The sequence below is a fragment of the Lycium barbarum genome, chromosome 5 (genome assembly GCF_019175385.1).
Source record: "Lycium barbarum isolate Lr01 chromosome 5, ASM1917538v2, whole genome shotgun sequence".
Taxonomy (NCBI): domain Eukaryota; kingdom Viridiplantae; phylum Streptophyta; class Magnoliopsida; order Solanales; family Solanaceae; genus Lycium; species Lycium barbarum.
The window spans coordinates 26,577,106-26,591,712 of NC_083341.1; the positions used below are offsets into that span (position 1 = coordinate 26,577,106).

Consider the following 14,607-nt stretch of genomic DNA (forward strand, 5'->3'; position numbering starts at 1 on the left):
TGAGGTGAGACTAGATGGGACTGCAGGGCCAAAATGCAAATAATTTAGATCACTAGGCTCGTTCAGGAGAATGGAATGAAGATAAAAATGTAACTCACATATTAATACCCGAATGGTTGAAATAGAGAAGTGGGAGGAAGCTCAGAACATTTTGCGGTCATGATAGGGTTGCACCAGGGTTCAGCCCTTAGTCCGTTTATGTTTGTCTTGGTGATGGATGAATTGACGTGACATATCCAGAGGGAGGTGTCATGGTATATGTTATTCGCAAATGACATAGTATTGATTGACGAGACACGTGGAGGAGTTAACGAGAGGCTAGAAGTTGGAGACAGATCCCCAGAGTCTAAAGGTTTTAGGTTAATCAGGACCAAGATTGCATACCTCGAGTGCCAGTCAGTAACATAGCGCATGAGGCAAAGGTAGAAGTGAAGATCGATACAAAAGCCATGCTTAGGAAAGGAAATTTCAAGTACCTAAGGTCCATAATACAAGATACCGGGGAGATTGACAAGGATGTCATGCACCACATTGGAGCAGGGTGAGTGAAATAGAGGCTCGCTTCTGGGGTTTTGTGCAATAGGAAGGTGCCTCTAAGGCTGAAGGGTAAGTTCTATAGAGCAGTGGTTAGACCAACATTGTCGTATGAGGTAAGAGTGTTGGCCAGTTAAAAAACTGTCTTCTAAAAGTAAAGCTCCAACCTTGAGGTGTCCACAGTTCTACTAAAGTCCTTTGTTGGTGTAGAACTAGATTGTAATAGCATTTCCATACTGCTAACCTCACGCCAATCATCCTTCCAACAGTGTTGTCAAAGGCGCGCTTAAGCCCTTAAGAGAGGCTCAAAACATGTTGAGCGCTTCGCCTCGCTTTATGTGCGCTTCAGTGTCATCATCGAGGCCCTAAGACATACTTTTCCTTGCCAGTGAGCCTATCTTGAAGACATGACACTAAATAATTGATATTTCACTTTATCGTAATGTTTTTACAATTTCTTTGTCCATATATTTGCTATTCATGCTTATTATTATTAGTATTGGACTAAACATATATATATTTGTATTTTTGCACCATTGCGCCTTTTTTCATTAAAGCCCACACTTTATCTGCGCTTTGCGCTTAAAGCCCCAACTGAACTTAGACCTTTTTTGCGCTTTTCGCTTTTGATAACACTGCCTTCCAAAAGTATGTTTTTCCCCATAAGCACTTTAATCTTAGAGCCTGTTTGGATTGGCTTATTTTAGGTGCTTTTAAGCCAAATAGTTACCAAGCACTTTTGTAGTGTTTTGGGTAAAATAAAAAAGTGCTTTTAAGCACTTGTTTTTAAGCCAAAATAACAAAAAATAAGCCAAAAGTCATAAGTTAGGATTTCATAAGCTTACCCCATAAGGTATAGTAACCTCCTTGGTCATCCATTTATCTTCCTCCTCATATTTTGCTCTAATGAATTTCCCCCACAAGAACTGATTTTCTTTAGTGAACTTCCATAACCATTTCATTCTCAGTGCCTTGCTCTTTATCTTCAGATTCCTAATTCCCAATCCCCTATAACTCTTTCCAAATGTCAGTGCCACACAAAAAATTCCTCCTGATGTTATCCAACCTACCTATTGATGATCCATGTTGGAATTAGGAACAAGGACGCCATGTATGTTGGGAGGGCATCATGAACTGAATTAATGAGAGTCAGTCTATCAACCAACAACTATTGAGTCTCCCATCTGGCCAAGTTCTTTTCACACTTCTCAATCACAATATTCCAAATTTCCGTAGATTTTGACTCAGCTACCACTAAGTTGCTCGGACTCTCTAATATTGCCGCACCCGTGTTGGATCCTCCATAAATACACAACTTTTAGAGGATCCGACATGCACCGGTCAACATTTTTGAAGAGTCCGAGCGACTTAGGCTACCAGAGGCATTCCAAGGTAGATAGTTGGTAGGATAACAACTTCACAACCCTCAGGGGTTGGCCTGGTGGTAATTGGCTTGAGCCTTGGGGTGCTCCCTTTCAAGGTCTCAAGTTCGAAACCCACTGGGTGCAAACAATTTCTGAGGGCCATCGGACTGGGGTAAAACCCTGAATTACCCGTGGTGCACTTGCGGGAAACTCCTTGCCGAGGGCCTGTGCACCCCCGGGATTAGTCGGGGCTCAAAGAGACCCGGACACCCGGTGCTTAATCAAAAAACAACTTCACAACCTAAGATTGCAGCCAAAAGCTCCATATTTGTAACTTCATTAATGGGAGTAACAAAATGGTGTCTTAGATGCACTCTGAAAAGGTTGGGTGTGTATAAGGTTGCCTGTACTCAACGAGTGTATCACATGGATTTGGTCCAAGGTCAGCGGGTAAACTATGTATTTTGCCTTTGTACACCTAATATTAAACTTTCGTCCTTTCTCCATGTATCTGAACTTGTTAACTTGTTCTCTGTTAGTTCCATCATCAAAGCTCTAAATTATAAAATCAAATTCTTCCCTGATCATTGTGTCTTTGAAAATCTTCAAACGGGAAGAGGATTGGTAGTAGTAGATAGCATGATGGCTTATACATTTTTTATGGAACCCAAAACTTTGGTCAGGCCTTTTTTAAAATTTATTAAGAATGACGGTTAGGGCACCCATCGTTTTTTGTTTTAAATAAGTTATACCCTAGTTTGTTTTCAAGAACTCAATCATTATTTTGTAATGCTTGTGAATATTGAAAACATACTAGAAACTCTTATCATTGAGTGATAATAAAAGTACGACTACCTTTATGACTGTTCATTTTGATCTATGGAGTCCTACTCAAATAGTGTTTGCCTAGTAGACGATGGTTTGTTACTTTTATTGATTCTCATAAGAGGCTGACTTGGGTGCATTTGTTAAAGGCTAAAAGTGAAGTTTTCTATTGCTTTCAGTCATTTCATAATGATTTCTACTTAATTTAAGGCTAAGATAAAAATAAAAATAAAAAATGAGAACTGACAATGGCACAAAATACATGGATAAAAGATTTGGTACTTATTTGAAGTCCACTGTGATACTAAGAATGAATATATTGTTCTTCCAAAGATGTATGGTCGTGGCTGCATTGTCCACAAGAGGAATGCTGTAAAACATGATCCTAGAGCCCTTAAATGTGTTTTCATTGGGTATTTTCCAACGCGGACAGATTACAAATATTATCATCCTCCCTCCACGAGATCTTTTGCCAGGGTAAACATACATTTCAAGAATTTGAGCCCTATTTCAGTATTACCCCATCACCTATTTCGAGAAAGGTTACAAATCTATCAGTTTCTCTCTGAACTTAGGTAATGACTAAAGGTGTATGTCACATGTGCCCTTTTCTCAGTTATTTTTAATACAAAAAAAGAGTAGTTCTTGCAAGTTTCTGATACACAAGGGACAGACGTGGAACAAGTACAGAAGTGACAGATCACAGGTGCTATTTTCATGTAACTATCAATATACTGCTCCTTTACGAGACTCCACGAAAACGATACATGCTAGGAGCAAAAAAACTTACCCCTTTTAAGAAAAGGGACTAATGAAGAAGAGTACATGCCCTAAACATATGAAACTATATGCGATTGGCTAGCTAAATGCAACTATGATAATCATGAACCTAATAAAATATTGATAGTGAAACAATTACCTTCTCTTCAAGCTCAATTTGATTTTTTTCCTCAGCAAAGCGATCCAATTCCTCTTCTAGCCTTTTAAATTGGTCCAATATGTTTGCTACTTGTGACTTCTCTTCTCTTACATTAGCCCATCTTAATTGGAAACTTGCACATTCAATTTCCATGTATCTCTGGTCATTTCTCAGCTTCTCCACCTCCGTGTACAAATTGTCTCTGGTTGTCAGTTATAGGACATGATAATAGTTACAGTCTAAAAGCGTAAGGAAGTATACAACATTTTAGTAGTGATATGCCTAAGTATCTAAAATTCAAAAATAGAGTTTATAAAATGATGAAGGGGAGCCTTGGCGTAACTGGTAAAGTTGCTGCCATGTGACCAGGAGGTCACGAGTTCGAGCCATGGAAACAGCCTCTTGCAGAAATGCAAGGTAAGGTTGCGTACAATAGACCCTTGTGGCCTGGCCCTTCCCCGGACCCCGCGCATAGCGGGAGCTTAGTGCACCGGGCTGCCCTTTTAGAATTTATAAAATGATCCAACTTTGGAATAACATACAGAAGAGAAAAATTCTGATTAGTGGACAGAAATTAACTATATACTTTTTGCTCTGCAGTTCATCCAATTCTGATTGAATTTCCTCCATAGATTTTACTCCTATCTCATGCATATCAAGACCATATTCCAAATCATCAACCTGCTTCTGCAGAGCTTGAATTTCTTGGAAATGCCTGTCAGATGTTTCTACAGGTTTTATTAACGCATCAACTGCATCCTTCTCAGCCTTTATCTGAGCCAAAACACCTAACACCTGCCAGCAAAAAGGATTATCATGTACAATTAGAAAATTCTATAGACTACATGCATGAATATTTAGTTCCCTTTCTCTTACAAGCTCTGAGAAATGCGTGCCCAATATCACAAATAACATTATTTGAATGTTGATAGCATGATTTGATTGATTTCAGTACTTTAAAACCTACACAGTCATGCTAGACAATATTGCCTTCTAAGCTAAAGTTAACCACTACGAGGAAGCAGCAGTGACAACTTATTGCTCATCAAATAGGATCTCCAAAGGACGCTCCTATGAATTTTTTAAAGCAGTGATCATCACTTTTGTGTGTCAATGCCACTGAGCAGTGTTGTCAAAGGCGCGCTTAAGCCCTGAAGCGAGGCTCAAAACAGGTTGAGCGCTTCGCCTAGCTTTATGTGTGCTTCAATGTCATCATCAAGGCTCTAAGACATACTTTTCCTTGCCAATGAGCCTCTCTTCAAGGGGTGACACTAGATAATTTATATTTCACTTCAGCGTAATGTTTTTACATTTTCTTTGTCCATATATTTGTTCATTCATGCTTGTTATTATTAGTCTTGGTCTAAACATATATATATTTGTCTTTTTGCACCATTGCGCCTTTTTTTATTAAAGCCCGCGCTTTATTTGCGCCTTGCGCTTAAAGCCCCAGCTGACCTTAGAGCTTTTTTGTGCTTTTGATAACACTGCCACTGAGTTCATTAACACCTTCTGAAATAAGTCTCTTTTTTTCAATCAAATCCTTTTGACATATTTCTAGGTCCAACAAGAATCAATAATTCAGTACTCAATCAAAATACACCAACCCTGCCAAATCGCAAGCAGAATAAAACTCCAAAGATGCCTAAAATTTGTCAAAACTATGCGAACTGCTCAATCAAGAAAACTTACTTATAGACAATTGAACACGCAAGGGAACTAGGGGAGGTTACTGGCATGTAATACAGAAATGCTGTGACTAGAACTACACATGATAAGCAGTGGATGAAAAGAAGATGTGATACGTTGTTTATCTAGTAAAGATGATCGTTATCGCAAACACCTGAACCTCAAGCTTGGCGCGCACTATTTTAAAGTTTTATTGCATGGAAGTCCAAAGCAACCAAACGCGTGACTACTTCATATCTAGGTGTGAACTTAGGTTGGGATCTACTACTCCTAATAAGTTGTGGTTTAAGAGCAGGAGGAAGCTATTAAGCAAAGGCTTGAGGAAGCTCAGGAAGCTCGAAACAACAATGCAGCAACATTGGAAACTTGGATATAACCAAATGCGCGTTTCAAAACTCTGTCAAGTCAATGTACCAGAGCACCCAACTAATCAAATGCAGAGTTTTTTGGTATTTGCAAATAGTAGAAAACACGAAATCAACATATAGAAAAGGGTGTTTAACTTAATTGAGCAGATCCTGATATGCGGTTTAACTTACACACAGTAAAAGGGTTTACATTCGACAACAGCAGAAAGAGCAGCAATGCAGCAGAAAAGGGGAAGCATAAAACGTTTCTCAGGAAAAAGGGAAGCATAAAGAGAAGTTGAAGAGGGACAAAGCCCAGGCAAGCAGAGGATGTTCCAGTAAAGCAGGCATTCACATGAGGGATGACCTTGGTCTTATTTATTTATATTTTTCATTGGAGCCTTGGAGTAACTGGTAAAGTTGCTGCCATGTGACCAGGAGGTCACGGGTTCAAGCCGTGGAAACATCCTCCTGCAGAAATGCAAGGTAAGGCTGCGTACAATAGACCCTTGTGGTCCGGCCTTTCCCCGGACCCCGCGCATAGCGGGAGCTTAGTGCACCGGGCTGTCCTTTTATTATCCAAAAAAAAAAAAAAAAAAAAGCTCCAATGCTAGAATATAAAATATAACGGGAACTGAAATTACATCATCAAGAGCCTGATTTTTTTGGTCCAATTCTTCATTTAGCTCATTTAAATTCTTCTCTGCTTGAGGTATTGACTCCTTTCCAACTTTGACATACTCTTCATAAACCAAACGAAGCTTGTCTATTTGTTGGAAACGAGAATCAGCATTTGAAGACTCCATAGCCAATACTTTAATATGCTCAGCAGAGCTTGCAGCTTTTACTCGTTGCTGCAGTGAAAGCAAAAAAATGAATCAGGAATGTAGTAGTCAGAAGATGGCCCTCCAACAGAAAGAATAACAAATAGAATGACCTTCTTAACAAATTCATCCTCCTCTTCAGCAGAGAAAGGACGCTCACAGCAAGGGCAAATATGATGAGCACGAGCAACTCTTTCAAATGGATCGAACATTTGCCGCATACCATCCGCGATGTTGAACTTGCTGCATATCATCGCATGAAATTCAAGAACACAACCACATTCATCTAAGCATAATACTATGTTTCGAAAATAGAAGAATCAAAAAAAGTATCTCATCGAACCAATAACTCTGAAGAGAAATATAAAACATAATCTTTCCTATGTATTTTAGCACAAAGTAAAACTTTAACGATTGAATATCAGAAAGCGTGATAGGAAATGGGGCTATTTTGACCAACCTTTTCTGGACATCCCTTTTCTCTTTGACTGAGTCCATAATTTTGGGATAGGAGTCTACACCAGCAAATTCCTGGTCCATCAACTGGAGCTTTGATTCCAGAAATCTCTTTCTTGCTGCAGTGCAGTAGGGAAAAGATCTCTGTAAGGCCTCTACACAAAGGATTATCATCGCAGAGATTAATGGGAAAAAAAGAGCTCAAGATAAGATACTTTATTGAAGAGATTAATTAACTTGCATGAAAGGAATAAAGAAGACGGGAAGAGAAGACCTCAATACTGCTATTTTGCTATGTCAACTACCCTTATGTCAAGCTATATAGTGGTTAAGAGAATTCTCTTCGAGGGACTTACCAAGGTTACAATAAGAATTTCAACTCCGGTATCACTCTTAATGATTTTAAACATGACTGAAAATACAGGTTGTGAATAAATGACTGACATGACTGCTATTGTTTTGACAAGTCACGAGTGAAATGACTGTTAACCTCAAGTAGTTCATCAGGAAGAATTCCTCGATCTCTGTGTCAATTGGTATTAACCAGATTACACGATTCAGATAGAATCTGATAGAGGACACTAACTTTATCAAGTTGCAATAGGAGAATTTTCCATAGAACCTTCTGAAAAATCACTAAAAAAAAAAAAGAGAGACTATTTTCATGAATCAGATTACAGAAGCACAGATGAATCTTACAGTCCATGTCCTTGTGATATTTGGTCAAGTTATGATTAACTTCTTCTATTTTCATCTGCAACATATTGACCTCCTTCTCAGCTTCGCGGGCTTTGACACTCAAGTCATCAACCTCTCTCTGGAGAGCCCTGTGCTAGGAAGGTACAGCTTAAAAAGAATATATAAAAGAAAAACATAAAGATGCACAGAGAAACATAGAAGAAAATAACAGAGATCGAAAGAAGTGTACGATCCGCTGATCATTGCATAGTGAAAGGACTTCCACCTCCAACCAAGGTAGTGAAGTGGCGTTAGGTGATGGCCTTGCCATATCCAGAGGAAAACAAAGATTCACGGGTCAATTGTAAACCAAGCAGGGTCATTCTATCAGTAGGTTAAAGAACTGGAGAATCTTCATAAATCATCTGTGCTTCATTTTTTCTTATAAAGTAATAATTTGATTAAAAACGAAATGGGCACAAAAGAAGCACTCATATACAAGAAGTATACAAAAGTAGAAAACAGATAACAAAATATCATGGGTCTGCATTCTGCTCCATTTTATTGAACTATCAAGTTCTCTAGCATTTTGAAAGCTCGAAGGAATTTTCTGTGGAATTTGACAAACGGGGCAAGAAAGTTTCTCTTGGTAAAATGAGAAACTGTTATGACACCAAAGTGTTGGGAAGAACTGGATTACAGATTCAAAGATCTTAAATAATGCCTGGAAAGAAAAGTGAATATGGACATTTGGGATGATAATGCTCTCGGAGAGAGGTCATTGTGAGAAATACAGGGTCTTGGGACGGGGGATAAAGGAGGAGAATGTCACATGTCTTCATGGGTGGGGTCTGCTGAGGAATATTTTGAAGGTTGGGAGGATAGGTGCAGGAGTAGGGTAAATTTGTGAGGTCACTGGTGATGCGGGACCAACACTTTTGAGTAGTACACTTTCAAACATGTAAAAACTTTCATGCCTAAAGGAGATATCAAATCCAACAGGTACGAAGGCTACAAGGTCAAGAAGTCCAGTGAGATTTCAAATTTGGAGGAACTTGCAAGACTGGGAAATTGCAGAATTCTAAAATCTAGGTGAATTGCATCACAAACAAAGCACTACATAGTATAACCTTGATGTATGGAGATGGGGGCGGGACTGATGGAGTATGTTATATTACTTCTACTATGAGATGCTTCTGGTAAGGAAGGAGATAGTTGTTCTATATTTACTATTTGGATCCCTAGGGTGAGAAAGGTGTGTTTTTCATTTGTCACTTGGCTAGCTAAGGGTGATCTTGACAGCTAAAAATTTGAGGAAGAGGACAATTACAGATATCAATTGGTGTTTCATTTGTAAATAAATGCTCAATAAAGACGTGGACCATCTCATTATACATTCAGTGGGTAATGGTAGGTCTTGCGAAAGAAGAAATGTTCAACTGGACCCTCTGAAGACGGAATAAAAGATACAGGATATGTTTTGTTGCTCCATTAGTACTCATGTGGACCCCATGGAATGAGAAATAGTAGAGCTCCAACAAAAGTAGAGAATAACTTCGTAACTTTTGAGGAATAGCCCCTTATTCCTTTTTCTTTATGATGCGCACCCATGAGGTTCCTATATGTATAGAAGATTGCGTACCTTTCGCGGAAAATCATGTTCTTTTGTAAGGTTTTTTCACTTTTTGGTATACTAGTATACGGTGCTTTTTTTTTTTTTTTGATTAAGCACCGGGTGTCCGAGTCTCTTTGAGCCCCAACTAATCCCGGGGGTGCACAGGCCCTCGGCAAGGAGTTTCCCGCAAGTGCACCACGGGTAATTCAGGGTTTTACCCCAGTCCGATGGCCCTCAGAAATTGTTTGCACCTAGTGGGTTTCGAACTTGAGACCTTGAAAGGGAGCACCCCAAGGCCCAAGCCAATTACCACCAGGCCAACTCAGAATAGTATACGGTGCTTTTGCCGCCTCATTAATAAAATTATATTGGCTAAACCCATCGGGAGACATCTGTGGTAGGCACGATCTTTCATTTAGACACTTCAACTAAACCTTGTACCATTTAGACACCTGAAGTAGGATTCTACTGTGTCATTTAGACACTTTCCGCTGACTTGGCACATTGTGTGTGCTGCACCAATTCTAAGCGCGTGAGGAGGTTTTTTTTTGGTGAAAAATATTTTACTTCTCCTTCTTCTTCATCACTCTTTCTACCCGCCGCCTACTCCACCTTCCACCACCATCCACCAGACCACCACCACACTAATTTTCGAAAAGGAGGAAATCCGATGGTTTTGTGGTGGTTATCGGAACTCGGAAAAGAGTGAAGGATGGTGGTGATTCACGGCTCACATGGTGGCAGTATAAACTTGGGTTTCGATATGTGTCAATGGAAATTATGAGCTAAAAATGAAATGTCAAGAATGCTGTGAAACCATTAATATGACTGTTTTTTGCCTTGGCAAAACTTACTATTTAAAACCTTGTTTATGGTTCTCTTTTTACCTTTTTGTTAGAAATCAATTATCCCTATAGCCACAAAAACTAACAGGCAACAATGAGCTTGACTTTGGAATTGAAATTGTTTGTCTTGAAATTGAAATTATTGTGTTTAGTTGGTTCGTAGTCGTTCAGAGTTCGTTGGCGTCGAACTTGTTTCGGCTAGATCAACAATGGCTCATTGCTCAAAGTTCATCGCAGCAGGTGGCGTTGGTGGTTCGTGGTGGTTTGCACGTTGTAGTCCGGTAGGTGTGGGGTGGGATTTAGAAAATAGGATTAATTATTTACTTTTGCTGAAAAATAAATTTTCATTTCTTTTTCCTTTTTATTTATTTTTAAATTATTATTTTGCACCCAAAATGCCACATGTCCTCTTTTAATTAGCCATCATGCCACGTTACTTGCAAGTGGCTTACACTCACTTTGTAATTTTAGTTGATTGTCCAAAAAGTGTCTAATTGGAACAAATTCGATGTAGTCTAAGTGCTCAATTGGTACAAGCACAAGGTTTAGTTGAGGTGTCTAAGTGAAATATGTTGTTAACCACAGGTGTCTCCCGATGGGTTTGGCCAATTATATTATGTATAGAACACTATTATAAGTTAGAAGTAAGCAATTAAAAAGAGATGTTAGACAATCAAGTAACTAAAACCCACGTCATCTTTGAAATGGACAAATAACCATTCGCATACACTGGATGTAAATATGAAATGTTACCAAAAAAAGAATAGATAAATATAACATAGAGGTGTGCCCATGATTGTAATTGTGCCTATGCAAACTACCTTTCACCCAGAAGAAAACTAAAATAGGTGTTTGATCTAATTTCAGTGCCTTTTTAAAGTGGTTTTATTATTTTTTGATAAAGTAATAGATTTTTTAAAGTATGGGCAATAAAATGCACACGTATAAGAAGTATACCAAAAAGCAGAAACACCTACAAAATAAAGTGGTTTCATATAAAAACAATTTGACCTCCTTATGACGAGACTCCTAATTTTAATAAGTTATCAGTTTAATTCACATAATAGATTTGCTCTCTTGGTATTACAATGTCTACAACAACTTTATACTTACCGCCATAAGGATCCTAAAGGAGTTAGAAGATCTTTTTTTTTTAATAATTGTGGTATCCGAACCAACTTGCGTGCAACAACAACATACCCAGTGTAATCCCACAAGTGGGGTCTAAGGAGGGTAGAGTGTTCGCAGACCTTTACCGTATCTTGAGAGGTAGAGAGGTTGTTTCCGATAAACCCTCGGCTCAAGGAAAAGCATTTCAAAGCAGGTCAGAGTACTTGCTACCTCCCATCAGCAGAGGTACCATGTACCTCTTTCCACTAAGACTTGGCCAGATGGGAAAAAAAATACCTAGCGTTTTTCCTCCGCTGGGATTTGAACCTGAGACCTCATGGTTCTCAACTCACTTCATTGATCACTAGGCTACACCCTTTGGGTACTAAAAGAGTTTGAAGATCTTTACAAGTTACATGTTTGAACTAGAAGAGTATACAGACTTTTTCTCTCAATGTTGTTAGAATTAGTTACTTCATTTTCAGAACATCTTCTACCCTCGCCATTAATGTCCATTCGGTGCAAAAAGGAATAGCATTCTACAATTTCTTTAGGTTTTTATGCACTGATTACCTTCCCAAATCTAGAAGAACATACGCCATTGCCCAGAAGCCAGCTTCACCAATGAAACAGGTCATTGATTGTCTACTTTCTTTCACGCATAAAGCATTTCACACGTTGTTGTTTGCACCTTCGAACCCCAGTATCATGATGCTTCCCGATCTACAGCTCAGCCTTAAAAAGAATCTTTAAGGCTTGCAGCCATGCAGATATCCAATATGACTTTACACGGAAGCTATCATGCTACTTTTACCTAGGCATGCCCTTGGGAGCCAAGAGTAAATCAGTGGGGATTTGGAATGGAGATATAGAGAAATGTGAGAAGAAGTTGACAAATTGGAAGATGAATTACTTGTTTTTGGGAGGGAGGGTGACACTTATCAACAGTGTCTTGGATGCTCTTCCTGCATATATGATGTCCATATTCCCAATAGCTGTTAGGCTGCTAACGTAGTGTAGAGAAGAAGAGATTTTTTATGGCAAGGCAACAGTGACAAAAAGAAGATCCATTTAGTCAAGTGGGATATCTTAACAATCAACAAGAAAGGAGGGTTGGAAATCAGGAACTTGAAAGCTCAAAATCAGAGTCTATTGATGAAGTATGGAGATTTGCCTCAGAAGAAAACCCTCTATGGAAGGAGGTTTTTGGAGCAAAATATGGGAAAGAAGGAAGCTGGACCGCCAATCCAGTAGCAATTCCTTATGGGTGCAGTGTGTGGAGATCAGTCAGAAATCTATGGCCAAAGATGATAAGAAAGGTAAGGTTTAAAGTTGGTGATGGAATGAAGGTATCCTTCTGGAAGGATAAAAGGATTGGCCAGGAAACTCTGTTTCAACTTTTCCCAGATATTTACAACTTATGTCAACAACAGGAGGTAACTGTGGCTGAAGTGTGGTCTGAGCAGGGATGGAACCTAACTTTTAGGAGACTATTCAATCACTGGGAATTGGGAAGGATAACTGAGTTCTATAGTTCTTCAGCTCAGTTTGAAGGGGTCACTGGAAGTGGAGACTGTATGGTTTGGCAAGGGAATGTTCAAGGTAAATACAAGGTGAATGAGGCATACAAAGATTTGAACAGAGTTAACAACCAAGTAGGATGTTGGCCCTGGAAGATGATATGAAAGGTAAAAATTCCTTATAAAGTAGCGTGTTTCACTTGGCTGGTGGCCTAAGAAGCTGTTTTGACTCGGGAAAAATTAAAAAGTACCGGAGTTCAGCTATGCTCTAGATGCTTTTTTTGAGGGGAACAGGCAGAAACAAGCAACCATCTCTTTTTACATTGTAAGTGGACAGAGCAGATACGGAGATTATTCAATATTTGGAGGGGGATCAGTTGGGTAATGCCAGCAAGGGCAAAAGATGCTCTACACAGCTGGAGCAGAGAAGGAAGCTTGTCCATGCAGAGAGAGAGATGGAGGATTGTCCCAGCATGTATTTGGTGGGCTGTGTGGAAAGAGAGAAACCAGAGTGTTTTGAGAAAAAGCAGTGCAGCATACAGAAGTTGAAGATGAATTGTTTATCCCTTTTTTATTTTTGGTGTAAACAGGAATGTTTAGGGGAAACAGAAGATATTTTTGATGTTCTAGACAATTTGTAAAAGAAACATAGCTAGAATGATCCTTTTTCTGTAATTGTCTACTTGGGGACATGCAGTTTGGTATAGTATACCTGTTAATATATAGATATGTTACCATTGTCAAAAAAAAAAAAAAAAAACATTTGTTAAAATGGATGAGTAAGATTTCAATAGGAATTAACCATCCTGTCTCCTGTCCAGAATCAGGACGCTCAACCTTCCATGCGCATTCATTTGGGTAACATTGATTTGCCATGTTTCTTCTCCTAAATCCCTTGCTTTTTTGCTGCCACTCTCTATTCTTAAGAATTATTTATTGCAATGTCCCATCATCACACAAGGTAGGGGTAAGGTCTGCATACACCCCACCCTCCCCAGATCCCACTTGTGGGATCACACTGGGTATGTTGTAGTTGTTATTGAATGTGCCATCCGTCTTTTTCCACTTTTGCTGCTGATTGTACACTTTTATGTTCTTCACAATAGTTGTCTGTGATGTACAGCGATGTTAAACCAGCCTTGGAATTCTAAATTGCCACGTGTCCAACCCAAATCTTATGTTCCCCACACTTCTACCTCAGCCCAGTAAAATTCGAAGCAATCAACCCTCCCTATCATGATGTGCTTCCACAATGCAGACCCAAGAGGAGCTTTAGTTCTATTATGCAAAATAGGGGTGATATCTTTTTATAGGTCTTTAGTTATATTACTGATCCATCCATCTTTACAAGTAATATTTTGAGGTTCTCCAGATCTTTACAGTTACAGTTCTCCAGATCCTCAATCTCCATTAAAAGCCTCCATTCTCATTTGACAAAAAGGCTTTCATTGTGCTTCTTAAGGCTCCTAGCACCCAACGCTCCCTTTGTTTCTGGTAGCAACGCCTATTCAATTGCACTTGGTGACATTTTGTGGGAAATCCCTCCACTTATCCAATCTCTTTTCCACCAATATTCGAATAAGAACTAGGAATCACACCTAATCATATTGTAAGAGATCTAATCGACCTCCATTCGATATGTGTTGCTTTTCCAAGTGGCAAGCTTATTCTCAATCCTCAAACATTGAATCCCATATCATGCTTGACTTATAATCGCTCCGAGAGGAAATCCCAGGTAAGGTGGTAAAAACTTTCCAATTCAGCACCATAAAACACCTGCAAAACCTTTGGTCCTCAGACACCAAACTGTCTATGCCAATTGGCTACAAAATGCTTGCCTTCCATGTGACCTCGAAGCTGCTCCCCCAAGGATGACTTGAA

At 39.2% G+C, this 14,607-nt stretch overlaps 1 protein-coding gene across 4 annotated transcripts in view; it reads right to left on the bottom strand.

Moving 5' to 3' along the window:
• The window catches only part of LOC132640763 (DNA repair protein RAD50), a 49,098-nt gene that overhangs the window by 20,863 nt on the left and 13,628 nt on the right, over positions 1-14,607 (bottom strand). For all 4 annotated transcript variants that reach the window (XR_009582359.1, XM_060357519.1, XM_060357520.1 and 1 more), the window contains exons 13-18: positions 7,658-7,785; positions 6,963-7,077; positions 6,616-6,745; positions 6,323-6,532; positions 4,229-4,437; positions 3,643-3,844 (exon numbers count right to left, since the gene is read on the bottom strand). Coding sequence is in view for 3 of the 4 variants with exons in the window: in XM_060357519.1 (XP_060213502.1) it covers positions 3,643-3,844; positions 4,229-4,437; positions 6,323-6,532; positions 6,616-6,745; positions 6,963-7,077; positions 7,658-7,785 (994 nt within the window). In the remaining variant the exon portion in view is untranslated. The remainder of the gene's footprint in view (positions 1-3,642; positions 3,845-4,228; positions 4,438-6,322; positions 6,533-6,615; positions 6,746-6,962; positions 7,078-7,657; positions 7,786-14,607) is intronic.